Source organism: Crotalus tigris, unplaced genomic scaffold (genome assembly GCF_016545835.1).
Source record: "Crotalus tigris isolate CLP2741 ecotype Arizona unplaced genomic scaffold, ASM1654583v1 scf7180000017753.6788120, whole genome shotgun sequence".
NCBI classification, from domain to species: domain Eukaryota; kingdom Metazoa; phylum Chordata; class Lepidosauria; order Squamata; family Viperidae; genus Crotalus; species Crotalus tigris.
The window spans coordinates 4502061-4528153 of NW_024096615.1; the positions used below are offsets into that span (position 1 = coordinate 4502061).

At 44.0% G+C, this 26093-nt stretch overlaps 2 protein-coding genes across 4 annotated transcripts in view; both read right to left on the reverse strand.

Annotated features, from left to right (window-relative positions):
• Positions 1–10240, reverse strand: part of CSGALNACT2 (chondroitin sulfate N-acetylgalactosaminyltransferase 2) — a 50709-nt gene extending 40469 nt beyond the window's left edge. The window contains exons 1-2 of one of the 3 annotated variants that reach the window (XM_039340747.1): positions 9761–10240; positions 2681–2916 (exon numbers count right to left, since the gene is read on the reverse strand). The gene's annotated coding sequence lies outside the window, so the exon portion shown is untranslated. Of the gene's footprint in view, positions 1–2680; positions 2917–8147; positions 8570–9760 lie in introns of those variants that run through there. The other 2 variants (XM_039340746.1, XM_039340748.1) reach the window with 2 other exon arrangements.
• Positions 10241–18962: 8722 nt separating this feature from the next.
• The window catches only part of RET (ret proto-oncogene), a 95411-nt gene continuing 88280 nt past the window's right edge, over positions 18963–26093 (reverse strand). Inside the window, exons 18-20 of the mRNA XM_039340749.1 lie at positions 24366–24465; positions 21931–22078; positions 18963–19877 (exon numbers count right to left, since the gene is read on the reverse strand). Coding sequence (XP_039196683.1) covers positions 19726–19877; positions 21931–22078; positions 24366–24465 — 400 coding nt within the window. The 3' untranslated portion in view covers positions 18963–19725. The remainder of the gene's footprint in view (positions 19878–21930; positions 22079–24365; positions 24466–26093) is intronic.

Below are 26093 nucleotides of genomic sequence, written 5' to 3' on the forward strand. Positions count from 1 at the left end.
GTTGTAAGTGTGAAAAAAAGGTCATAAGTCATTCTTTCAAGTGCTGTGGTTAACTTCGGTCACTAAACTATTGTCCAGTCGAGGACTATCTGTATTGACAAAGGTTCCACCAGCCTATAAATAGGCCCCATCAGCAGAGTCAAACAATAAACTTTGGATTAAACTGTATCAATCACTCTGCAGTTTAGCACTGATGCCTGTTTAAATTCCCTGAAGGAAGACCAAAAGATGCACGCTCTCTCGCACAAAAACAGATGTTCGGAAAGAACTGGCCTTCAATGCAAGCTCCTGAAATGTTTTATTCATTTCTTCTCCTTCTACAAAAACCAGATCCTCTCCTTTGTCTTGACTGAACCACCCATTATCCCAAAGCTTTTTTTAGGAGGCAGTTGGACTTCCTTGTTTTTCTTTGAAGACGTTTCGCTTCCCATCGAAGAAGCTTCTTCAGCTCTGACTGGATGGTGGCGAATGGAAGGATTTATACTCCTTGTAGACAGCTGGTCATTTGCCTCCTTTTTAGAGGGTCATTGAGGCCTCTTGGGGGTTTGTCTGTGTCCTCGGGGTCATCTGAGTGGTGCAAACGGGTGTGGACAGCCCTCTCTCAATAGAGGGGGAGGGAAACAACATCATCTACAACACAGTCCTTTCCAAGAAGACTCCACATGCATTTGCACATTCAGGTCAACTTCCAAGTGGCCTCAATGACTGCAAGTATGAAAATGACCAGCGGTCTGCAAGGAGTATAAATCCTTCCCTTCCCCACCATCCAGTCAGAGCTGAAGAAGCTTCTGGGATGAGAAGCGAAACGTCTTCAAAGAAAAACAAGAAAGTCCAGTTGCCTCCTGAAAAAAAAAAACACCTTTGGGATAATAACCATAAATGACTGAAATCTCCACAGACATGAACCACCCTTTCGTATTCCTGGAGATTATTTTTTGCTTTCGTCTTGGCTCTCATCCCCAAACTTCCTGGGGTTTTTTGATGGCCTCTTATTATAATCTCAGCCAAATCAGTTCTTGCTGAGCTCTTTCAAGATCAGCCAAGGCCAGAGTGGGGCAGGCAAAAGAGGATCACATGACCCTGGGACACTGCGACCGTCATAAATGTGAGTCAGTCAGCCAAGTGTCCAAATTTCGATCATGCGATCGCATGGAGACGTTGCGCTGGTCGTAAGTGTGAAAAATGGTCATAAGGCAATTTTTCACTGGCCTGGTCATTTTGAAAAGTCACCAGATGAAGGCTTGTAATTTCAAGGACTATCTGTCATTCTTCTCAGCACTTGGAAGGAGGCAGTGACAAGCTACTTTGGAAAAACTTGGCCAAGGAAACTGCAGGGACTTGTCCAGACATGAGCGAATGGAAGGGAAAAAAAAACCCAACAACATTTCCAGAGAATATTACAAAGTGGTGGACTTTATGGAAAATAAAACAAGAGTTTTTTCTAATTCCCTAGATAGATTTTTTTTTTCCAGCCAAAAAAATGGAGCCACAGCAATTTCGGCCCTCAACTTTCCGTGAATGCATCCACTTCATTCCTTTACAAACTGGATAAAAATAGGCAGCTTCTAAAATAAATGCTAGTTTTCCCAAAAGGAAGAAAGAAAATGGTTCACGTTGTAAAAGGGCTAAAATGTGGTTGTTTTCCTCATATTTTTGTAACATTGTTATGTTATGTTATGTTATGTTATGTTATGTTATGTTATGTTATGTTATGTTTGCCTCCAAGTGTCTTACTCCACTGTGCAACAGTCAACAACTATAAATATCAAGCCTGGTCAAGGAATGGAGTGGAGTGGAGTGGAGTGGAGTGGAGTGGAGTGGAGTGGAGTAGAGTAGAATGTAGAGTGGAATATAGAGTAGAGTAGAGTAGAGTAGAGTAGAGTAGAGTAGAGTAGAGTAGAGTAGAGTAGAGTAGAATGTAGAGTGGAATAAAGAGTAGGATAGGATAGGATAGGATAGGACAGAATATGGAAAGAACAGAATATGGAAAGAATAGAATAGAATAGAATAGAATAGAATAGAATAGAATAGAATAGAATAGAATAGAATAGAATAGAATAGAATATGGTAAGAATAGAATATGGAATAGAATAGAACAGAACAGAACAGAATAGAATAGAACAGAACCCAAATTTTGATCACGTGACCATGGGGGAGGCTGCAAATGCTTCTTAAATCCCTTTTTTCAAGATTGCTGTAACTTTGAATGGCCACTAAACAAATGCATGCAAGTCAAGTACTATCCATCCTCTCTTTTGTTGGCCATTAAAATTGCAGAACCAACCACGATAGACTTGATTTTACTACCGGATTAATTAAAAACCTTTCTTGAGAATTAAAATAAAACAACAACAACAAAAAAATGACCAATGTTTGTTATCACACACTTCAGTGCAAAACTATCTGACACCTGTTGCTTTAGGACTGCTGGCTTGACTGCTGGCTTGGAAAACCCTGGGGCCCTTTCCTTGTATAATCCCCAATTTTCTTCTCCCAAAGGTGCTTTTTCAGGAGGCAACTGGACTTCCTTTGTTTTTCTTTGAAGACGTTTCACTTCTCATCTGACACGCTTCATCAGCTCTGACCGGACAGTGGGGGAATGGAAGGATTTATACTTCTTGCAGACAGCTGGTCATTTGCCTTCTTTTTAGAGAGTCGTTGAGGCCACCTGCAGGTTTACCTGTGTCCTCAGGGTCACCAGAGTGGTGCAGATGAGTGTGGAGCCTTCCTGGAACTGCTGAAAGGATTTGTGTTGTGGACTGGAGATAGACAGTGTCGTGTCCCTCCCCCTCTGTTGAGAGAGGGCCGTTCAACTTTGACATAGACGGCCTCTTTGATCGCTCCTCTTTCGAGCCAGCGGTCCTCTCTGTCCAAAAGGTGAACTTTGCCTTTGCCTTTTACATGCAGATCTGTACACTGGGGAAACAAAACAACCACTTCATAAACACACATGGCACAACACAGCAGGGTCAAGCCATCAGAGCCAGAGTCAGCAGGGCCGTCTGCATTTAAAAGATAAAGGGGCGCTCTTTCCAAGACAGCAAAGTCCATATTTCGGACAGAGAGGACCGCTGGTCCAAGAAGCTTCTTCAGCTCTGACTGGAGGGTGGGATTGGTTTGAAAGAGGGGTCAAAGAGGCCATCTAGGTCAAAACTGAACCAACCTCTTTCAACAGAGGGGGAGGGATACGACATCATCCTTCTCCAGTCTACCACACAGTCCTGTCAGCGGTTCCAAGAAGGCTCCACGCCCATTTTCGCACTACTCTCTGAGGACACAGAAAAACCTCCAAGTGGTCTCAATGACCACAACCCTAATTCTAAAAGGAGGCAAATGACCGGCTGTCTGCAAGGAGTATAAATCCTTCCATTCCACACCCTCCAGTCGGAACTGAAGAAGCTTCTTGGGTGAGAAGCGAAACGTCTTCAAAGGAAAACAAGGAAGTCCAATGGCCTCCTGGAAAAAAGCATCTTTGGGACAACCAGGACCTGGAGGACTGTGAACCTCCTTAGCTTTGATGGCTGGGGAATTCTGGGAGTTGTAGTCCACAAGTCTTAAATTCACCAAAGTTGGAGACCCGTGTATTAAGTATTCCAAGATGGTCTTTCCATAAGACAGTGATGGCGAACCTTTTAGAGACCGAGTGCCCACACTGCAACCCCAAACCCACTTATGCATCGTCGGGTGCCGGGTGGGTGTGGCCCATTGGGTGGGTGTGGCCCATTGGGTGGGTGTGGCTGTGGTGGTAACAGCAGACTGGGTGGGACTAAAAAGTTCAATCAATCAATTCCAACTTTGCAAGATCTTGAAGTTGAAATTGACTCATTGATTGAACTTTTTTTTTTTTTTGCACACGGTGGCGGAGGGCTAAAACGAAAAGGTTTTATAAAACCCAGCTGAAGGCCTAGGACTGGGGCGACGGCGCGTGTACCCACAGAGAGGGCTCTGCGTGCCACCTCTGGCACCCCTGCCATAGGTTCACCACCCCTGCCATAAGACAAAGCCAGTCCTAACTAAATCTCTCCCTTTAGTCTTCATGGAGAATGGCCCACCTTTGATGTAGAAGGGATTAAAGGTTTACCTCTTCTATGTTCTTCCCTATTATTATTATTATTATTATTATTATTATTATTATTATTATTATTATTTACCAAACAAAGACAGAACTGTGGCCTCTGCTTAGTTCAAACAACAACACAGCTGGGGAGAAGGTTCTGGGAACAAGATTCAAGACACAAAACTATTTTAATTACTATTATTGCTTTTTCAAAATAGAGACATTGCTGCCAAGCTAGGCTTGAATACAGTCTATTGTCTTGCAGCCGTACACACTTCCCCGAACAGCAAGAAAAAGGTTGCATCCAATGCAGCCTCTTCTGATAGAAAATTCTGAATGAATGAAAGAAAGAGAAGGGAGGGAGGGAGGGAGGGAGGGAGGGAAGGAGGGAGGAAGGAAGGGAGGAGAGATGACTAAGTATTCTATTAAATTAGAAGAGTGCAAAAAACAAAAATTGAAAAGAAAGAAAGAAAGAACAAAAAAAGGAAGACAGGAAGGAAGGAAGGAAGGAAGGAAGGAAGGAAGGAAGGAAGGAAGGAAGGAAGGAAGGAAGGAAGGAAGGAAACTTTCTTTCATAAGAGAAAGGGAAATGAAAGGAAAGGAAAGGAAAGGAAAAGAGGAAGGAAGAAAGGAAGGAAGGAAGGAAGGAAGGAAGGAGAGGAGATAGCTAACTTCTAGTTAAATTAGAAGAGTGCAAAAAACAAAAGTTGAAAAGAAAGAAAGAAAGAAAGAGAGAAAGGAAACTTTCATAAGAGAATGGGAAAGGAAAGGGAGAAGGAAGGAAGGAAGGAAGGAAGGAAGGAAGGAAGGAAGGAAGGAAGGAAGGAAGGAGAGGGAGATGGCTAATTATTCTAGTTAAATTAGAAGAGTGCAAAAAACAAAAGTTGGAAAGAAAGAAAGAAAAAAAGAAATCTTTCATAAGTGAATGGGAAAGGAAAGGGGGAAGGAAGGAAGGAAGGAAGGAAGGAAGGAAGGAAGGAAGGAAGGAAGGAAGGAGAGGGAGATGGCTAACTATTCTAGTTAAATTAGAAGAGTGCAAAAAATAAAAGTTGTAAGAAAGAGAGAGAGAAAGAGAGAGAGGAAGGAAGGAAAGGAAAGGAAAGGAAAGGAAAGGAAAGGAAAGGAAAGGAATTGAATTTTGACCCAGTCCCATTATCCTACACATCTTCCAGATCACAGGAGACATTTTTGGCCTAGCACAAGAGGAAGCAAGACAGGCTGAGGGAAAGGATCATCACCTTTTCCACTTCCTTTTGCTTCTCCAATCCTCTGTTCAACAACTCTTTGCTAACAGAGGCAACCGGCAACCATCCTGCACTTTCATTTTTATGTCGCCGGGTAATTAGCGGCTGGCATTTACCGAAGGCTTCGGTGTGTTTGCAATACTTTGCATTAAATATTTACAACACACGCTGAGGGTGAGGAAGGAACCAAGGCAGACCGGAGACGCACAAGGCAAGTGAAGGAGCTCAGCTCCACTGGGAACAGTCCCAGGATTCCCCCGGCATCAGCATTCAGACGCTCAAGTAATTAATCCCAGTTCAACTGGGCCACCTCCTCGGCTTCACATCGCACAACAAGAGGAGGAACAACCTTTGCTGCTTAAAACAAAAATTGAAAAAAAAAAATCCACCTGCAGACAGAGCTGAGCAGACGCAGCCCTCTTGTCGTGAAACCAAGCACTGTCTAAAAGAAAGCAATCCAAAGTCCTCGGCTTACGACCTCGACCCAGCCCCAGATTTCCCTTGCTAAGCGAGACATTTGCTAAAGGGAAGTTTGCTTCTCTTTACGACTTTTCCTGCCCCGGCTGTTAAGTGAATCCCTGCAGTGGATAAGTTAGTAACACCGTTACGGGCTTCCCCCGTTGACTTTGCTTGTGAGGAGGTCGCAAAAGAGGGTCACGCAAGACCCCCCCCCTGGAGACCCCATGATGTCATAAATAGGAGTCTGTTGCCAAGCATCTGAATTTGGGCGGCGTGATCACCTTGGGGTGCTGCGACTGTCGTAAGTCATTAAGTCACTTTTTTTTTGGCGCGGTCACTAAACAAAACTGTCGTTAAGTCGTGGCCTATCTGCCTCTATTTGTGTTTTCCTCTGTTCTCTTGTTATTCTTTATCCATTTCTCCTGGTGGTTAGTTTACGTGGTTTTGGTTTTTTTTTTTTTTTTTTTTTAATGTGTACGTTTTGCAAAACGGAATAAAAGGATTCCCAACAAAAAAAAATTACAGGAATTCAATGGGGATGCTGCCATGGTGGTTAATTAAGGGGGGAAAACGGTCACAAGTCCTTTTTTTTTCCGTGCTGTTGTCATTTCGGACCGTCACTAAACGAACAGTTGTAAGTTGAAGGATTATCTGTATTGCAAGAGGGAGAATCAGCTAAGAAGAAAAGGCTGTTTGAAGGGGCTGGGCGTAAAACCAAAAGGCAAGGGAGAAATATCTTCTTGCCTCCATTCAATATCACGGCCGCAAAAGGCCAGGCGAGAACAGGCGGATACAGGGATCTAGCAGAATGAGTGACAGTGTTTCATCCAGTTTACAGGTTCTGCATCCTACAACAGCTGCACCCCCACCCCAGGAATAATGCTGATTAGAAATAATCAGCTGGGCTAGAAATAATACACCTTGCAATACATATGGATAGGATAGGATAGAATTTAAAAAATAGAAATAGAAATTGAAATAGAATAATGCAGAATAGAATACAATAGAATAGAATATAGAATAGAATATAGAATAGAATAGAATAGAATAGAATAGAATAGAATAGAATAGAATAGAATAGAATAGAATAGAATATGGAATATAGAGTAGATTAGATTAGATTAGATTAGAACAGAACAGAACAGAACAGAACAGAATAGAATATAGGATTGGATTTGAAATAGAAATAATGTAGAATACAATACAATACGAGAATAGAATAGAATAGAATAGAATAGAATAGAATAGAATAGAATAGAATAGAATAGAATAGAATAGAATAGAATATAGGATTGGATTTGAAATAGAAATAATGTAGAATAGAATACAATACGAGAATAGAATAGAATAGAATAGAATAGAATTTTAAAAATAGAAATTGAAATAGAAATAGAATAATGTAGAATAGAATACAATATAGAATATAGAATATAGAATAGAATAGAATAGAATAGAATAGAATAGAATAGAATAGAATAGAATAGAATAGAATAGAAGATAGGATAGGATAGGATGGGATAGGATACAATTAAAAATAGAAATAGAATAATGAAAAACAGAATACAATACAATAGAAGAGAGTGGAGTGGAGTGGAGTGGAGTGGAGTGGAATGGAATGGAATAGAATAGAGTAGAATAGAATAGAATAGAATAGAATAGAATAGAATAGAATAGAATAGAATATTGGAAGCAACCTTGGAGGTCATCTAGACCAACCCCCTGCTCAGGCAGGAAACCCTATACCATTTCAGACAAATGGCTATCCAGTCTCGTCTCAAAAACCTCCAGTGTTGGAGCATTCACCGCTTCTGGAGGTAGGTTGTTCCACTGTTTAATTGTTCTGTCAGGAAGTTTCTCCTTAGTTCTAGCTTGCTCCTCTCTTGCTTCTTGTCCTGTCCTCAGGCACTTAGGAGAACAGCTTGACTCCCTCTTCTTTGGGGCAACCCCTGAGATACTGTAAGACTGAAATCCTGCCCCCCCCCCGTCCTTCTCTTCATTAAACTAGACATATACCCAGTTCCAGCAACCGTTCTTTGTATGTTAACCTCTGAATCGCAAGAAGCCTCCAATATTGCAAGACAACTACTGCCCACTCGGGAGTTTTGCCAAAGAGCAAAAACTCAACCCAACTTTTGACAAGCTTCCCTCTGCTGGGCGTAAACCGTGACACACACACCCCTTCCCTGCCCCCACGTTGCCTTCCAATCCCCCTAAAAAGAAAAGCAAGAATACAAGGAGCTACACACAACCTACAATTTAGCAAAGTACTTAATAATAATAAAAAGCAACTTCAAGCTGGTTCTGGGAATTCCCCGCCCAGTGAGATTTTGTTTTGGAAAAAAAGAAAAAAGAAACAAAATATCAAATATTTAGAATAAACACCCAACTTGATTCGTAAGCAGTCGAGACGAAAACTTGCAGCGCAGGAAAGAAAATGTCTCCTTGGCCGGATTTTACATTCGCAGCTTTCCTTCCCAGGCAACGTGGAAGTGGCGCCTATTTCACAACGTAACCGGCTTCACACGACCCGCTCAGCTAATCGGGTTAGAGAGAGCTGCATTCCGACAGGTTGGGCTCAATGTTAGTTCTTGGGGTTTCGGGGCAGCGCAAACCCAACTCACCCTTCGCAACTGTGCGCACACCCCCCCCCCAGCTTGCCTCTCCAAACACAAAAGCCCCTGCAAAGCAGGACACGCCAATGACAGCCCTCCCCATTCAGACGACTCCGGGAAAAAGCGTGTCGGGGGGGAAAAAAGCTCTGCCAGCAGGAAAAGCTTCAAGGCAGGGAAAGAGCAAAGAGGGGAAGGGAACGAACCGGTCAGCTAGAAGGAGAGGAAAGGAGGGGGGAGGGGGTTATTTGCGGTTCGGATATGGAACGTTCCTATACACGCGCAAGGCTGGGGTCGTCCGAATGCGCCTCCTCACCCAGCAAACGCGGCGGAGGATTGGTGGGGGGGGGAGACGAGACGCCTCTCTCTCTATGCACCAAGCCCAATTTGGGAGAGAGGAGGATGGGGGGGGGGCTGTAGAGGTTGGGGACAGGGAAGGGAAGGATGGGGAGAGGAGGGAGGGAGGGAGGGAGGGAGGAAGGAAGGAAGGAAGGAAGGAAGGAAGGAAGGAAGAAGGAAGGAAGGAAGGAAGGAAGGAAGGAAGGAAGGAGAGAGACGGGGGAGGGAGGGAAGAAGGAGAGAGGGAGAAAGGCAGGGAGGGAAGAAGGAAGGAGAGAGGAAGAAGGAAGGTCACAGAAAGGAAGAAGCAAAGACACAGAAAGGAAGGAAGGAGAGAGAAAGGGAGGGAAGGAAGGAGGGAGGGAGGGAGGAAGAAGAAAGGGAGGGAGGGGGGAAGGAAGGAGAGAGAAAGGAAGGGAGGAGGAAGGGAGGGAGGGAAAGAAGGAGAGCGAAAGGAAGGGACGGAGGAAGGAAGAAGGGAGGGAGGGAGGGGAGGGAAGGAGAGAGGGAGGAAGGGAGGAAGGGAGGAAGAGAGAGAGGGAAAGAAGGAGAGAGAAAGGAAGGAGGGAGGAAGGAAGGAGGAAGAGGGAAGGAAGGAAAAGAGGGAGGAAGGGGGGAGGAAGAGAGGGAGGGAGGGAAAGGAGGGAGAGAGGGAAGGAAAGAAGGAGAGAGAAAGGAAGGAGGGAGGGAGGAAGGAAGGAGGAAGAAAGGGAGGGAGGGGGAAGGAAGGAAGAAAGGAAGAAAAGAAGGAAAAGAGAGCGGAAAGGAGGAGGGGAGGGAGGGAGGGAAAGAAGGAGAGAGGAAGGAGGGAGGGAGGAAAGAAGGAGGAAGAAAGGGAGGGAGGGGGAAGGAAGGAAGAAAGGAAGGAAAAGAAAGCAGAAGGGAGGAAGAGAGGGAGGGAGGGAGGGAAAGAAGGAGAGAGGAAGGAGGGAGGAAGGAAGGAAGGAGGAAGAAAGGGAGGAAGGGAGGAAGGAAAAGAGGGAAGAAGGGAGGAAGGAAGGGACCAGAAGGGACTCTCCCCCCCTCGCCAGCCCCGAAGGAGCCCGGCTTACCTCCGCCTCGCTGCAGCGCCGACGCGCAGCCGGCAAGCAGCGCTTCCTGCGCGCCAGAGAGCCAACCAGCCAGCGGGGCCCGGCCTGGCCTGGCCTCCCGGCGGGGCCGCCCCTTCCAGCAGCAGCAGCAGAGCAGCGCCCAGGAGGCGGGCAGGCTCGGCGGCGCCCCGCCCGGCTGGAGGCGGAGGCGAAGCCGCCCAGCGGGGCTGCGGCTGGCCGGGGAGGCCCGCGGCTCCCCCCGCTGCCGCCGGAGCCTCAGCGCGTCGGGCCTTCGGGCCACGCCGGTGACATCATCCCCCCAGCCGGGCAGGCGAAGCCGGCCGGGGCTGCGCCGACGAAGCTCCTCCCGGCCGGCTCCGCCGAGCCCTGGCCGGCCGCCGGGCCCCGCTGCCTGCTGCCTTTACGGGCGGTCCTCGACTTACGTCCTCCCCGAGGGAGACCGGCGTGGCTGTGGCTAAGGGAGACGCTGCCCCGTCCTTTCCTGCCCACCACGGACGTAAAACGAATCACGGCAGCTGCTCAGTTAGTCACCCAGTTCTGAAGCCAGGGTTCTGACCCTGGGGCTTAGGACTCGCTTAGTGACAGAAATGGAGGGGTCCCGGGGCTGCCTGGGAGCCCGATTTGGAAACGGACGGATGCAAGCAAGGAGAGGGAAATGCTAGTCATGGCCCAGTCCCCACGCCTGGCAACCGACATAAGGGCGAGGACAGGTGGTCTTCAACTTTACAACGGTTCATTTAGTGACCGCTCAAAAGACACTAAATAAACGTGTGGCCGATTTTTCCCCAAACACACACACACATAACGATTGTGGCAGCCATCCCCAGAATCACGTCATTTTCACATTCATGTTCTCGGCAACCGGTTCCTATTTATGACGGTCGCAGCGTCCCCTGGGATCCGGTGATCCCGTTTTTTGCAACCTTCTGACCCGCAAAGTTAACAGGGAAGGCAGATTTCCGTGGCCAGGAATGGACGGGGTGCTGTCTCACTTAGTCACATCCATGGGGCTGGGCCCCATCAGACAGGACGTAAGCCGAGGACCACCCAAACATAACCTGACCCAGGAACAGCCGCCACTGGGCAAGGCGTGGCTGCGGAGATCGGGGGCTGGCGCCTTCTAGCACTACTCCACCATTGTGTCAGAAAGCTGGTAAGCCTTAATAGCCTCAGTGCCCCGTGGCTGTGTGCAATTGTACATGTTTGTTGCCGAGGGCAACTGCAATCAACTTCTTCATTGTTAGTTCAGCATCTTTGTGGTAACTATATCTGATAAGTGTGGTAAGGCTACACCTTGAATATGGCATCCAGTTTTGGTCACCGCATTATGAAAAAAGATGGTGAGTCTTTGGGGGGGGGGGGGAATGTGCAAAGAAGAGCAACTAAGATGATTAAAGGCCTGGAGACTAAAACATACGAAGAACGGCTGCGGGAATTGGATGCGGCTGGACTAGGAAGGACATGATAGCAGTCTTCCATTATTTGAGGGGCTGTCACAAAGAAGAGGGGGGTCAACTTATTTTCCAACGCACCAGAAGGCAAGACGAGAAACAATGGATGGAAACTCATCAAGGAGAGAAGCAATCTGGAATTAAGGAGGAACTTCCTAACAGCAAGGACAATTAACCAGGGGAACAACTTGTCTTCGGACGTTGTGGATGCTCCATCATTGGAGGTTTCTAAGAAGAGACTGGACAGCCATTTGCCTGAAATGGTATAGGGTCTCCTGCTTGAGCATGAGGTTGATCTAGAAGACCTCCAAGGTCCCTTCCAGCTCTTTTCTGATTGATTAAAGTCTTTTGTGTTACTGGTAATCTCCGTACATAGATAGCTAGATGACGGTGTAAGTCTGTAGTACAGCCCCCATCTGTTCAGCACAAACAGGAAGGAAGAGTATATTCATCCTTGCCTTTATTGTTTTTGTAAATAAATCAAGGTGGCAAAGATGCCCTAATACCCCTCCTTCCTACCACCCCCCCCCCATATCCTTGTGAGATGAGTTGGGCTAAATTGTATTTCTGCACTCTGGACAGTTGGCAGTTAGTTTTAGTCCTGGATGATTTATGTGCGGTTCAGCACACTTGATTATTTATTTATACTTTGTAGATAGCTGCCCATCTCCCAAGACGGTGATGATTAAAACGGAAACGAAAAGACCAAACCAAACCTAAAACCAAAAGGGAAACACAAGTATGCAGAACGACTAGATCCAATAAGGTCAACATAAAATTTATGTGTGAACTCTAAAAACATTCCACTTATTATATGTTTTATTATACAAAAACCTATCAATATTACTGTGCCCTTAAGGTTTAACAGTATATTCAAAACCTCCATTGGTTTCTACTAGTGGAGAAGGGTTTTGCTGTTATTTTTGTATTTTGTATGTGTAAATATGTATACTCATGGATGTATTTGTGCATGCATCTGCATGTATATAATGTAAGTATGCTGGTAGTTTTAGTTAAAATTAACAGGGCCGTCCAAAGCAGTAAGTGCTATCCATACTAGTGAATCATCACCACATTGACAGTTGGGTAGGAGAATCAATTGCTAGTGTGCAAAACCTTTTCTGGAAGTGCAAACAGTGACAATCCCATTAATAGTCATTCTCGGAAGGTTGTTCCTGATAATCTGAGAAAGGACAACATGATTTACAGCTATCCTGTGTAGGAATTTTCTGCTTTCAGTTCCTTTCAATTAAGACTAGGTTGGGAAATTGTATGTCTATCATGCCGGGGACTTTTGTATGGATACAAAGCATGGACAACTATCCCAAAAGGTAATCAATGGAACCGTGAGCCTTTTGAAATATGGATACAGAACATTAGTCACAACGTTGAATGCGTACAAAGAACGCATCCAAAGAACAGGTGAAAAGTGGGAAATTGTAATTTCACCCCCCAAAAAAAGAATTAGAATGTTTAGGACACGTCGTAAACACTCAACCAGAAAAACATCAGTTGCTGAGGTTAATTACGGAAGGAAATATCCAGAGGAAATGTATCCCGGTTGGGAAAAAAAAATGGTTTGGCCAAAATGCAACATTCTTGTTTTGTACAAGATCATCAAAAGAACAAAGAACGGTGAGGGTTGCCAAGCTTCAGGCGGAGATGGTGCTAAAAGACGAAACTTGCAAACAAAATCCCATCATGCATTTAAAGCAAAGGAGGAACTAATTGTTTGTGGCACCATTCAGCCTTGCGTGAGATGTCTACCCCTCCGTGGTCTTGTTGTTGTTAATTGCGAAGTCGTGTCTGACCCATCGCGACCCCATGGACCACGTTCCTCCAGGTCTTCTTGTCCTCTACCATCTTCTATAGTCCATTTAAGCTCACGCCTGCTGCTTCAGTGACTCCATCCAGCCACCTCCTTCTCTGTCGTCCCCTTCTTCTATTGCCCTCCATCTTTCCCAGCATTAGGCCCTTCTCCAGTGAGTCCTTCCTTCTCATGAGGTGGCCAAAATATTTGAGTTTCAACTTCAGGATCTGGCCTTCTAAAGAGCAGTCGGTTTTTGCCTTTTAGTACTGTCCATGGGGTTTTCATGGCAAAGATACTGGAGTGGTTTGCCATTTCCTTCTCCAGTGGATCACATTTTGTCAGAACTCTCTGCTATGACCTGTCCGTCTTGGGTGGCCCTGCACGGCATAGCTTATAGCTTCATTGAGTTACGCAATACAGATATTTCAGTTGACTTAATGTCAATAGGATTGCCACTGTATCCCAGGTTAAGAGGCCAGAGAAGCAATATAACTATTCACAAACAAAAAAAGGACTGTAATTCTTTCTTGATCTGGACAAGCTTGCAGTCATTCCTGAGATATCTGAAGGATCTACCCGTTCCCCTGAACTTTTCAAGGAAGCACCACAAGCCATTACAAAAACAGAATCGGAAGTGTCTTAAATGAGTGTCTCTGGAGATTCTCAGCCATCCAGGTCCTGGTTGTCCCAACGGTGTTTTTCCAAAAGGTTAACTGGAGTTTTTTTGAAGTTTTTTTTTTCCTTGAAAACATTTCATTTCTCATCCAAGAAACGTCTTCGGTTCTCAAAGGAAACCAAGGGAAAAAATACAAGTCGAGTTGCCTTTTGGAAAAGCAATTTTGGGACATATAGTCAATAAGGATTCCCTTCAGTTGTGGCCTTGGGTCTACTATATCCTGTTTTGAAGTCCTGACTAGAGAGTTGAGAGAAAGAATTAGCCAAGGTAGACGGTCTTAAAGCAATCGGTGCTTGGAAATTCCAAGTTGTATTCAAACGGAACATCTGGAGACAACAGACCTGACTGAAAACATGAACATTTAGAGATAAACCCCCCCAAAAACCATCCTTCGCTTCTAGCACATGGTTGAGATTCAAGTCTCAAACCTTCCATGCGGGAGTAACTTCAAGAAGAACTCTACATGTTTTCCTGGGACACCCACTTACCTGCTTACAAGGCTATCCATCATAGTCTTTAGAAATGCAATTTCCAGGCTATTTTTTGGAAGAATGTGCTTTCTCCTCTTGCCCACCTCTTTGTTCCCTAACCTTAGCATCTTGAATAATCAAAGTACAATTATTGCTTGGAGCTGTAGTAGCAAAGAGGGTAGTGACAAATTGATTGCTGATTGTCGTTTTATCCTGACCTCTTCTTATGAATTCCTGCAGGCCAGGAATTCATAAAATATCTGCGTAGATTAGTTATAAATCAGAATATCCTTTCTGATGATCCTCGCAGTATCTCAACCCCTTCAGAAGGACAAATCGGCCACTGTCCAATCAATCAATCAATCAATCAATCAATCTCTCTCTCCCTTTTTCTCTCCCTCTTCTCTCTCCCTCTCCCCTTCTTTCTCTCCCTCCCCCTCTCCCTTCTCTTTCTCTCCTCTTCTCCCTCTCCCCCTCCCCTTTCCCTCTCCTTTTCTCCCTCCCCATCTCTCTCTCTCTCTCTCTCAGGGTTGACATGAGGGTCCTTTGTGCTCTCTAAGCTTGCTTGTTTTCTTGCGGACATTTCATTACCCAACTAGTTAACGTCATCAGTGCTTGAAAGGGCTGGGATTTGCAGACAGGAGGAGGAGAAGGGGAAGGGGGAGGAGGAAGAGGAGGAAAACAACCAAGCTCAGAGAACACTGGGGACCCCACAGTCATTGTTCTCCTCCTCCTCTCCATAAACACCACTCCCTTCTAGCACTGATGACGTTACCTAGTTTGGGTAATGAAACGTCTGCAAGAAAACGAGCAAACTCAGAGAGTACCCAGGACCCTCATACCAGCAGACAACTAGCCATTCCTTTCTCTGTTTTGTTAGCCTTCCTTTCTTTCCCCATTTCTTAGCACTTTGGCCTCAAAAAAAAAAAAACCTAACTTATAAAATTGCCTTGTTCTCTGGCCTCAAATTCACTCAGCTTCTGCGATCCTGAGGATGGGGACACACACAACACACACAAAACAACCCCCCATCCTTGACGCCTACTTACATATGGCGAAATAGTTTTTGCAGTCCTGCCACATGCTACCCGCAGCTGTTTCTATGGTAGTGCGATTTGCTTTTGGATGAGATTCCTACGAAAATGTAAGGCTATCTGAGTGAAAAACAAGGCTACAATTTTTAATTTACAACCGGCGCTATGGTAACCGAGCACATTATTCTGTTTACAAACACAGATTCCAAGCCTGGGAAAGTTCAGCTGTTTTTTTTTTTAATTAATTAAATAAATAAATGGAGGAGCCTCTCTTGAAGATTTCATGAGTAGCACTGAAAAATGATTCGAACCGGTCTTGAAGAAAAGGAATAGACCCACGTTTCAATACCAGAGATATTCTTCACCTTCAAATGGAGTTAAGCGAATGATATTTCTACACACCACGATAAGATCAGACCGGTGAACAGAAACCACTGTACGAGGAAAAAAAAACAAAACCACACCACAATTCTGAAAAGCCAGCAAATTCAGTTAAGAGTGCAAAACTGTATTTATTACATGTTCTGTTTTAGAACCCGGAGCAAATCGGAAACCCCTTTCCAGAAGTGAATAAATTGGACGATGCTTTTTTGTTTCTTGAAAAGCCAAAATGGACAGAGCAATGGAACGCTCAGAAAAATGTTTCAAAAATTTGTATTCCCCTGAAATAAGAGAGAAGATCTGACTAGCTGGCAAGCCTCCCTTTGAAATGGTTATTTGTCAAAGTTTTCTTAATATTTTTGTTTAAATGAAACACGGGCGGTTATGTTCACCCAGTTTTGCCGTTGCTATCTGTGTGGTTCCTCGTTTTTGTGTTTTATTTGTGGTTTTGCCTGGGTGTGCAGGTGCGCTAACTGCTTCATCTGTGTTATCTTCCTTTTTTGTGTGTGTGTGCGCCCCGTGGTAAAATTTACTGCTGGATGTTTCAACGTTATTTAGGTCCCCTTGTCGGATTGTCTTGTAACTTCTTTAGATTGCAATACTTCCTGTAAAATGAATGCTGGATCCCCCCCCCAAAAAAAAAAGGTAATTAAGACTGGCTTTATGTTTTGGCCATGGCCCTTTGCCCTGGATTTAGATTCTGACACAAACTGCTTTCCTTCCAGCCTTCTAGAAAATTCTTGTTTAGTTACAGCCGATAATCTGACAACCCCTTTCAGATAGCATGTGTAACATGTTCCTATTCTCCCTGTGGCTGCCAATCGTGAAAGTTTGAGATTCTTCTCTTAAATAATCCGTAGGTTTTACAGTTACGCTGCTGTCTGCATTAAAAAATTGTCGTTTCAAATTTCTGCACCCGACGGAGGGAAAAACTGGCTGCTTGGTGGCTATTTTCTGAGTACAAGTAACCTGTGAGGACACCTTGAATTAAAGATCATGTCAAGAATGAAAATTTGGCAGTTACGTGCCCCTCTGTTTTCATCTTGCCATTAGAAAAAAAGGGGGGGAGATGTTATTTTTGACTGGGTTAGTCAGAGAAACGAAACTCTTCCAGTTCTACAGAAGGAAAGCCAGCGGTATGGAAACCTTTCAAGGACATTCTAGCAGGTGTGAAGAAGATAGCAGACGGTTCCCATAACAAAGAGAATATGTTTACATGAGCTACGTGGCTGGGAAAGTCATTGTTATATTCTATGGTCTGATGCCTTAGGATTTTAGTTTTACTTTGCCTTTACCAGGCCATGTATTCAATAAACAATTAAGCTTTTCAGAAATGAGAATAATCCTGGATTTTTTATTTGGCTACTTGAGCTGGACGTTGACAGATCTGAACTGGAAAAAGACAACGGGTCAATGGCAGAAAGACCAGCTATTCTGGTCACAGTGTTACTTTGTCAAACTCCTTTATCGCTGCTCCACAACTAAAATCATAACTGTGTAAAAGCCGTGGATTGTATGCTTTTTTTTAGGAGGAAATCAAAACAGTCCAAAATTAAGGGGAAATAACCAATGTTTCTTCATTCACATTCCTTCTTTCGTCTTCATATTGACTAATATTGAAAGCCAACACTGCTGGCTCGGGGACAGAAACACACAGTGTGTGATTGCAGCCCTCCCAGAGCATAATTTCATGCACTCTACACAACAGCCAACGGTGATGAAAATTGCAATAGTCATAAAGACGAACCCATTCCCGAGATCTGAATTGTGATCCCGTGATCACAGGGATGCTGCAAAGGCCGTAACTGTGAGAAATGGCCACAAGTCACATTTTTTTCAGTGCTGTTGTAACTTGGAACAGTCACTAAATGAATTGTTGTAAGTTCGAGGCTTGCCTGTACTGTGCAATTTATTCCTTTGGCCCAAACTGGACAATTGTAGCTCAATCCTCAAGGGCCCCATTTTAGGATGATTACGTCTTCAGTCACTAGAGAGTTCTGCTCAACCCCAATGAATTATTAAAACTCTGACATTTACATATTTTATTATTATTATTACTATTTGAGATGACTGCGTATTACAGGATACCGACAGCTGTTAGACATCTGTGTACACAGATACATTTTTTCCTCGTAAACACAAATGCATAATATAATAGTATACAGAACAGAAATGTTCTCCTGTTCCTTCGTCTGAAAAGTAGCTTATTTGGAAACCAAGTTATCCTAAGGAAGTGTTCAGCCCTCTTGTGTGATGGTTTTTTTTTCCTTTTTTGTTTTTGTTTGTTTTTGGCAATCTGACTCGTGATTTCTGAAATAATTGGAACATATGAAAACTAAAGAGACGGGAGCAATGCTTTGGTATATTTTGAATACGCGAGGGTATCCCAAAAGGATAAAAATGATGGATTCACACACTCCAGCATTCTTTACAGATTGTGAAACGACGAACAAAAAATAAAATAAAATACAATCATGTAATGCGTTGCTTGCAAGAAAGCTCTGTAAAAAGTCAGCTCCATTCTGAAAACACTGTGCCAAAATTGGAAAAAAAAACACACATCTGGATTTAGCTTTTATACTCTTTGGAAAAAAGACAAACAACCTTAGACTTTTTTTTCCCCTACCCTGATGGAGCAGAAAAAAAATCCCACAAATACACAGAGAGTAAAGATTAAATATGAGACGACACATTTCACGCAAAAACAGGAATATAAGTTAAAAATTCTGCTGGGGCTAATGCAGGCTCAACACTCATTTTCTCTTGACTTTGGTTCACAAACTGGATCTTGCCCCTTTCCCCTCTCAAACTATGTATAATGGTGGTTAATGTAATCAAGATTTCTGGTTTACCATGGCTTGGACTATAGAATATGAAGATAATGATAGTGTACCATCAAGTCAGTGTCAATTCTTCATGGCCAACAATTAAGGTTGTCTCCCAGAGGATCTGTCTCTGGTGCTTTAGATTTTCCAGCAGTGAGATCTGAAGACTGAGGACCATAACAGTTTAAATGGAATTAAAGTGGAAGGCGGAAATTTGGTCTATTGCTAGGGAAGGGAAAGACTGCCGATACAAATTATGCATTTGAAGTTTATTCACCATGGTTAAGTACTGGATGGGTGGCAGAAATAAAAGTTTTTCATGAGCGAAGTAAAATTTATGGAGCAAGACTAAACTGGTTCTGTTTGTGCCAGTTTCGTTCAAAACATCTGGAGCCCACGTTAAGATAACAACAGAAGGAATGCGATGGAAAACAAATTATATTGGATGGATATTCTGAGAGCAGGTCTCTAGTTTCTAGGATAGCAAAGTTTTCTATTGTGCTAACGGTAAGAACAATTTAACCCTGATTTTTTTTTTGTCTTTTTTTTTTTTTTAGAGAACACTTATTTTTCTATAACCACAGAACAGTAAATCTATTACTACAGGTTTCCAAAATTCTGTTTTTGGTCCGTTATCACGCTTGGTGCCAAAGCAATTTCCTACTGCCAATTCAACCTGAACGCTTAATGCGAGATCAAGCTCAGGCATTTTGGGGGAAAAAAACAAGTGCTTCAAACTTTGTGCTTCTTGCTCTAATTTGCCGTTTTCTTAGCAACAACCACAGGGAACAAAAGCCGCTAGTGAAACAACAGGATTTTGCTCACCACCCCATTCCACAATTGAGACGTTATTCGGAACACTTACGGAAGGAGTCCCAGTGGCTGCATCAAATCTAAACAAAATTCTTGGAGAAATATGTCCTAAAATAGTTAAAAAAAAAAACATCTGCCAGGGTGGGAATTCAAAATGGCAGCCATAGACTATATCATTGTAACCAACATCGTAGCCTGTTTTTAAACCCCTTGGGATGCCACTTTTAGTAAGACGTTAAGAGCGGGACAAAGTCCGTTAACACTGTTCGTCGTCACAAAAGGGGAGGAAAACATTTTAGAAACTAAAAAATAGGTTTAAATTTAGATCAATTTCAAAAGTAAAGGGAAAGTTTTCCCATTCTTGAAACTCCTGTTTGCTCCGACCAGTTGTTGCTACTCAAAGAATGAGCTGAGGGGGGGACAATCAACTTTCTTTGGACACAGGGGTGGTGGGGGGGGTGTCCTTCCTGCATTGGTTACCTTTCTGCAAGCAACTGTTAAACTATCAAACTCTGTCCATAAATTTGGTCGCTGAGGGTGAAACCATCCAGTTAGCATAAACACTATCATTTGCATATCTTGAAAACACAGCCTTAGGCCCGTCGCTTCTGGCAAGTGGAACAGGGCTCTCTTCGGGCCAGTTCGGATATGACATGCCTAAAAATGAAAACAGATAATTTTTTCTGCACTGAAGAAGTGACACTTCATGTGCAGACAGAAAAGCCCTTGACAAAACTCCCTTCGCAAATTGCAAGCCAATTGACAAAGATTTGACGCCTGCCTTCCCCACGAAACTCAAAAGCTGTTTTTTTCCAAGCAACTGGGACCCAAAGCTAAAATCCCACAAAAACAGGTACTTTGATGCAGCCTGCTAATACAGGGGTCCCCAACCTCCGGTCCGTGGACCGGTCCCGGTCCGTGGCATACCAGCAACCGGGCCGCACAAACAAGCAAACCGCAAGAATGCAGGCAGCACACAAAACCACGCACCCTCTGGTCCGTGGGAAAACCTCTCTCCACGGAAGCGGTCCCTGGTGCCCAAAAGGTTGGAGACCTCTGTGCTAATAGGTTTGCTCTCAAGAAGCTCTTTTTTTAAAAATAATAATAATAATTGAGAATGTTATATTTTTAGGGGAATGCAAAAACACGGGGGGGGGGGTCTTGCAGTGGTGCAAGCAAGAATCAATCTCACAATTTGAAAAAAAGTCTTAACATCTCTGCGTGCATGTTTCAATCAAAGACACTGATCATCTCGCTGGGAGAGGAAAGAAGGAAGGTTTATTTGCGTGTTTGTGTGTGCGTATGTATGTGTTTACATGCACACACAAAAGTGTATATAAATGTGTTTGAGAGCCCGGAACATACTCCATAAGGCCACTGAAAATGTATATAAACAAAAACTTGATTCTGGCTTTTTGTAAATGGCTTAATTTGATGTTTGTCTTTTTTAAAAAAAAAAAAACTGTAAGGTTCTCGTAGTTCTTTTGGAATTAGGCAGGGTAATTATAATACCCAGCCCAATTCCTTGATCCCACTAAGTCAAGTATCTTATATGGAATTCTAATCCTGACCATTGAAAAGTTCCCACCCATTTCCCAAAAAAATCCTGGATTACAAAAACGGGATTAACAAGGCATAAAAATTATTTAAGTGCCTGGCTAGGAATTTGAGAATTGGGGCTCCGGGATTAAGCACCTCAACATGACAAATAAATTGAAAGGCATGGCTTGAATTAAAGTCATTTCAAGGCATTGATGGCACGTGCAACGTTTAATTAGGAGATCAAAACGTAGGAGTTTTGGCAAGATCTGTCTTTACTGTCCATCTCACCAACACAATATCAAAGCACATTCCTTCTAAGACACTTGAAACCACATTCAAAACAGGGCGTAGAGGCCAACATTTTCGTGGGGGAAAAAAAAACACCCCAAAGCATGTGAAAACAGCAATGGTTGTTTTCAATGGGATCCTCAACAATTCTCTATCCAGCAGTGGTGACTTTCCTACAGTTTCGGCTGAGTCTTTCAGCTCTCCCCCCAGACGCATCTGAAAAAACTGTTAGTAAGTAGGCATGACTGTACAGAAACATAATATACACAGGAAACATTTCTGATTGTGGATTCCATTCAAATCCAAACAAGAGAGGACTCTAAACAGTGAAAAAGAGAGGATCAACTCAAACTTTGAAGCAGTTAAAAATGGTGATGCTGAAAAAAAGAGACCACCTCAAAAAAAGGGGGGGTTAAATGCTCCAACCCCAGACATACACAAAAGGATAATTTTAATTGGATAATGGCCAGCATATATATTTTTTTAAACTTCCCCTGAGAATGCTTCCCTGATTCTAGGATTTTTGTCTTTCTTAGACTATATATATCTATATCCAGATACAGATATATATATATAAGCATAGGTTGCCCGTTTTCACATCCTTTATATATATATATATATATTGTAATTGTTGAACACAGCTGTAAAAGACGGCTAAAGGAACAGCCTATGGCAGAGCTTGACAGTGACAAATGAAAAAAGGGGGGGAAGGGGGAAAGAGGGAGTTAAAAACTTGCCAAGCAAAGTTTGATTGGTTTCATACCAACAAATAATATTCGATAGGGCATTACAGAGAGTGGTGAGGACAGTGCAGAAGAAAAAATCAGTTTTGGGGAGGTTGTGTGTGGCTAGAATCTAGTAAATGCATGTGAAATTCTACCATAGAGTTTGTTTTCAATCCATGTGGAAGGAAGAGTTCGAGGGAGGGGGACGTTATTACAATCCACGAGGGGCGTCTCTTCTTCCGAGAGTCCATCATCGTAAAGCAGAGAATCCGAAGGAGTGGAAGCGGCTAGATCTAAATAGTCCTAAGCCGATAAAAGAGAAAGAAGGTTAAGGACAGAGGCCTTGGGCTCTCCGTTCAAGTCAAGTTGATCATCCTGAAGGACCAAAACTGTTAGGCACAAGCAACCAGATCCACATGGGTAGAGTTCGAGCTAACTACTTTATTGCATTCAGCCTATAATACAGGAATCTCCCTAGACCAGGGGTAGGCAACCTCGGCTCTTTTATGACTCATGGACCTCAACTCCCAGAATTCTGGGAGTTGAAGTCCATGAGTCATAAAAGAGCCGAGGTTGCCTACCCCTGCCCTAGACTGCTTGCCTTCCCTTGAGATGCTGGTTCAGGAATTCTGGGAGTTGAAGTCCATGAGTCATAAAAGAGCCGAGGTTGCCTACCCCTGCTCTAGACTGCTTGCCTTCCCTTGAGATGTTGGCTCAGGAATTCTGGGAGTTGAAGTCCATGAGTCATAAAAGAGCCGAGGTTGCCTACCCCTGGGATAGACAAAGGTTCCGTGGAAGTTCTATAGATCTCTTGTAGCGATTCAAAAGCTAATTCCCTGCTTTTGCTCCCTTCCTTGCCTTGTTGTACATTTTCCAGTAAAAACTCAATTTGGATGGCAATAGCACTGAGACTTATATACCGCTTCACAGTGCTTTACAGCCCTCGCTAAGCAGTTTACAGAGTCAGCCTCTTGCCCCCAGCAATCTGGGTCCTCATTTTACCGACCTCGGAAGGACGGAGGCTGAATCAATAGCAGTAACACTTAAGATTTATATACCGCTTCATAGTGCTTTACAGCCCTCTCTAAGCAGTTTACAGAGTCAGCCTCTTGCCCCCAGCAATCTGGGTCCTCATTTTTCCGATCTCGGAAGGATGGAAGGCTGAATCAATAGAAGTAGCACTTAAGATTTAAGCCAAACCCAAGTCCCGCAGCCGTTGTTCGTATGTTTTAGTCTCCAGGCCTTTCATCATCTTAGTTGCTCTTCTCTGAACTTTTTCCAAACTCTCAACATCTTTTTTTGTGCTATGGTGACCAAAATTGGCTGCGGTATTCCAGGTGTGGCCTCACTAGGGTTTTATGAAACGGTACTAATACTTTGTGTGATCTTGATTCTAAATCAGTAAGCTAGCAGAACAGAAGAATAAAGATGTTCTATTTCATCATACAGGGTTTACTTTATATGTGAAGATTAGATTACCTTCCTGAGCCCTGCCAGAGGTGTATGTTCCTGTGTATCAATTTTTTCTGGATTGACATTTTGTTTACATCAACCACCAGAAGGCAATATGGGAGCATCTTTGTTCTATACAGGGAACATTTCCATCTCACTTGTTAAGTGAGTTTTGCCCCATTTCATGACCATTCTTGACACCGTTGTCACTGCAGTGGATGTTAGGAATCCCAGTTGCTAAGGGAATCTCACGATCTCATTGACTTTGCTCGTGAAAAAGGTTGCAAAAGGGGATCGTGTGATCTTGGGATGCTGCAACAATCATAAATATGAACCAGTCGACAAGCATCTGAATTTTGATCACGTGATCATGGGGATACACATCATGAAGCTGTGTGTGTGTGTGTGTGTGTGTGTGTGTGTGTGTGTGTTTGCTGAGGTTTCGCGGGTATTTGTATGGGTTATTCGGGTTTTTTCCCGCGTAAAATTGGAAGTGTCTTGACGATGTTTCGACGAAGTCCCATTCGTCATCTTCAGGCTGGTGTTTTCAGCTTTGTGCTTCGAGGAGCAATGTATGTATGTATATATATATATATATATAAATATATATGTCTAAATGCTATTGCTAGTACTATTGCTAGTACTATTGCTAGTACTATGAGGCCTGCATTTTGAAACACCTGTTGAGCTGAATTCACATTTCCTACTTCCAAAAGTTGCCCAGAGAGATGCTACATTACACAAAATGCACTTTGTTTTGTGGACTTGCGTTTCTAGTTACGCTTTCTTTAAACTTTCTTTAAACTTCTGATATTTGATTACTATAATCAGAGCCACCCCATGTGTGTGTGTGTGTGTGCGTGTGTGTACACAAAAGCGTTTTGCACTCTGCGCTTCCATCTGACCTCAAATGTTTTCTTAATCTAAATAACTGCAGCACATCTGATCACATGTGATTAGCTGGGCTTTTCTCCCCCTGCCTGCCTTTCCAATATCCTTTCTTTAAATCTCTGCCGGAGCAAAGTTCTCTTCAAATGGGACTAAAGGGGGATAAAAGACGCTGCAGAGAGATTGACCCATCGCCCCCACCCTCCACTCATAGCTACGTAGCGGTAATGAATTTTGTTAAGGTCCTTACCCGGCTTTTCACCATCAGTTTTTCTAATTCTTTGCTGATCTCAGAAAATGTTGGCCTCTTATCTGGTTCCTGTTTCCAGCAGCGAAGCATCAAATTGTACCTTTAAGAAAACAAGCCAACTTTGAAACTTCAAAGGAGGAAGAAGAGGACGACAGGGTGAGATCCTTGGTGCTCTCTGAGCTTGGCTGTTTACTTGCAGACATTTCATGACTCCATTAGGTAACATCATCAGGGTTAGAAGGGAGTGGGGTTTGCAGGGAGGAGGAGGAGGAGGAGGAAAGGAGGGAGGGAGGGAGGGAGGGAGGGAGGGAGGGAGGAAGGAAGGAAGGAAGGAAGGAAGGAAGGAAGGAAGGAAGGAAGGAAGGAAGGAAGGAAGGAAGGAAGGAAGGTAGGTAAAAATTGTGGGGTCCTTGGTGTTCTCTGAGCTTGGTTGTTTACTTGCAGACATTTCATTACTCCATTAGGTAACATCATCAGGGTTAGAAGGGAGTGGGGTTTGCAGGGAGGAGGAGGAGGAAAGGAGGGAGGAGGGAGGAGGGAGGGAGGAGGGAGGGAGGGAGGGAGGAAGGAAGGAAGAAGGAGGAGGAAGGAAGGGAAGGAAGGAAGGAAGGAAGGTAAAAATTGTGGGGTCCTTGGTGTTCTCTGAGCTTGTTGTTTACTTGCAGACATTTCATTACTCCATTAGGTAACATCATCAGGGTTAGAAGGGAGTGGGGAGGGAGGGAGGGAGGGAGGGAGGGAGGGAGGAAGGAAGGAAGGAAGGAAGGAAGGAAAGAAGGAAGGAAGGAAGGTAAAAATTGTGGGGTCCTTGGTGTTCTCTGAGCTTGGTTGTTTACTTGCAGACATTTCATTACTCCATTAGGTAACATCATCAGGGTTAGAAGGGAGTGGGGAGGGAGGGAGGGAGGGAGGGAGGGAGGGAGGGAGGGAGGAAGGAAGGAAGAAGGAAGGAAGGAAGGAAGGAAGGAAGGGTAAAAATTGTGGGTCCTTGGTGTTCTCTGAGCTTGGTTGTTTTCTTGCAGACATTTCATTACTCCATTAGGTAACATCATCAGGGCTAGAAGGGAGTGGGGTTTGCAAGGAGGAGGAGGAGGAAAGGAGGGAGGGAGGGAGGGAGGAGGGAGGAAGGAAGGAAGGAAGGAAGGAAGGAAGGAAGGAAGGAAAGGAAGGAAGGAAGGAAGGAAGGAAGGAAGGTAAAAATTGTGGGGTCCTTGGTGTTCTCTGAGCTTGGTTGTTTTCTTGCAGATGTTTCATTACTCCATTAGGTAACATCATCAGGGTTAGAAGGGAGTGGGGTTTGCGAGGAGGAAGAGGAGGAAAGGAGGGAGGGAGGGAGGGAGGGAGGGAGGGAGGGAGGAAGGAAGGAAGGAAGGAAGGAAGGAAGGAAGGAAGGAAGGAAGGAAGGAAGGAAGGAAGGAAGGAAGGAAGGTAAAAATTGTGGGGTCCTTGGTGTTCTCTGAGCTTGGTTGTTTTCTTGCAGATGTTTCATTACCCAACTAGGTAACATCATCAGTGCAAGTAAGGGATGGGGTTTGCAAGGACAAGGAGGAGAAGGGAAAGGAGGAGGAGAATAATTCCCGTATTCCAATATTTCTTTTTTGTTGGTTTTGTGAAGGTGGTCTTGGAATCTAGTGGAATGTGGCACCCTGTGAAATAATGTATCAGAAGTCTCTATCCCAGTGATGGCGAACCTTTTAGAGACCAAGTGCCCAAACTGCAACCCAAAAC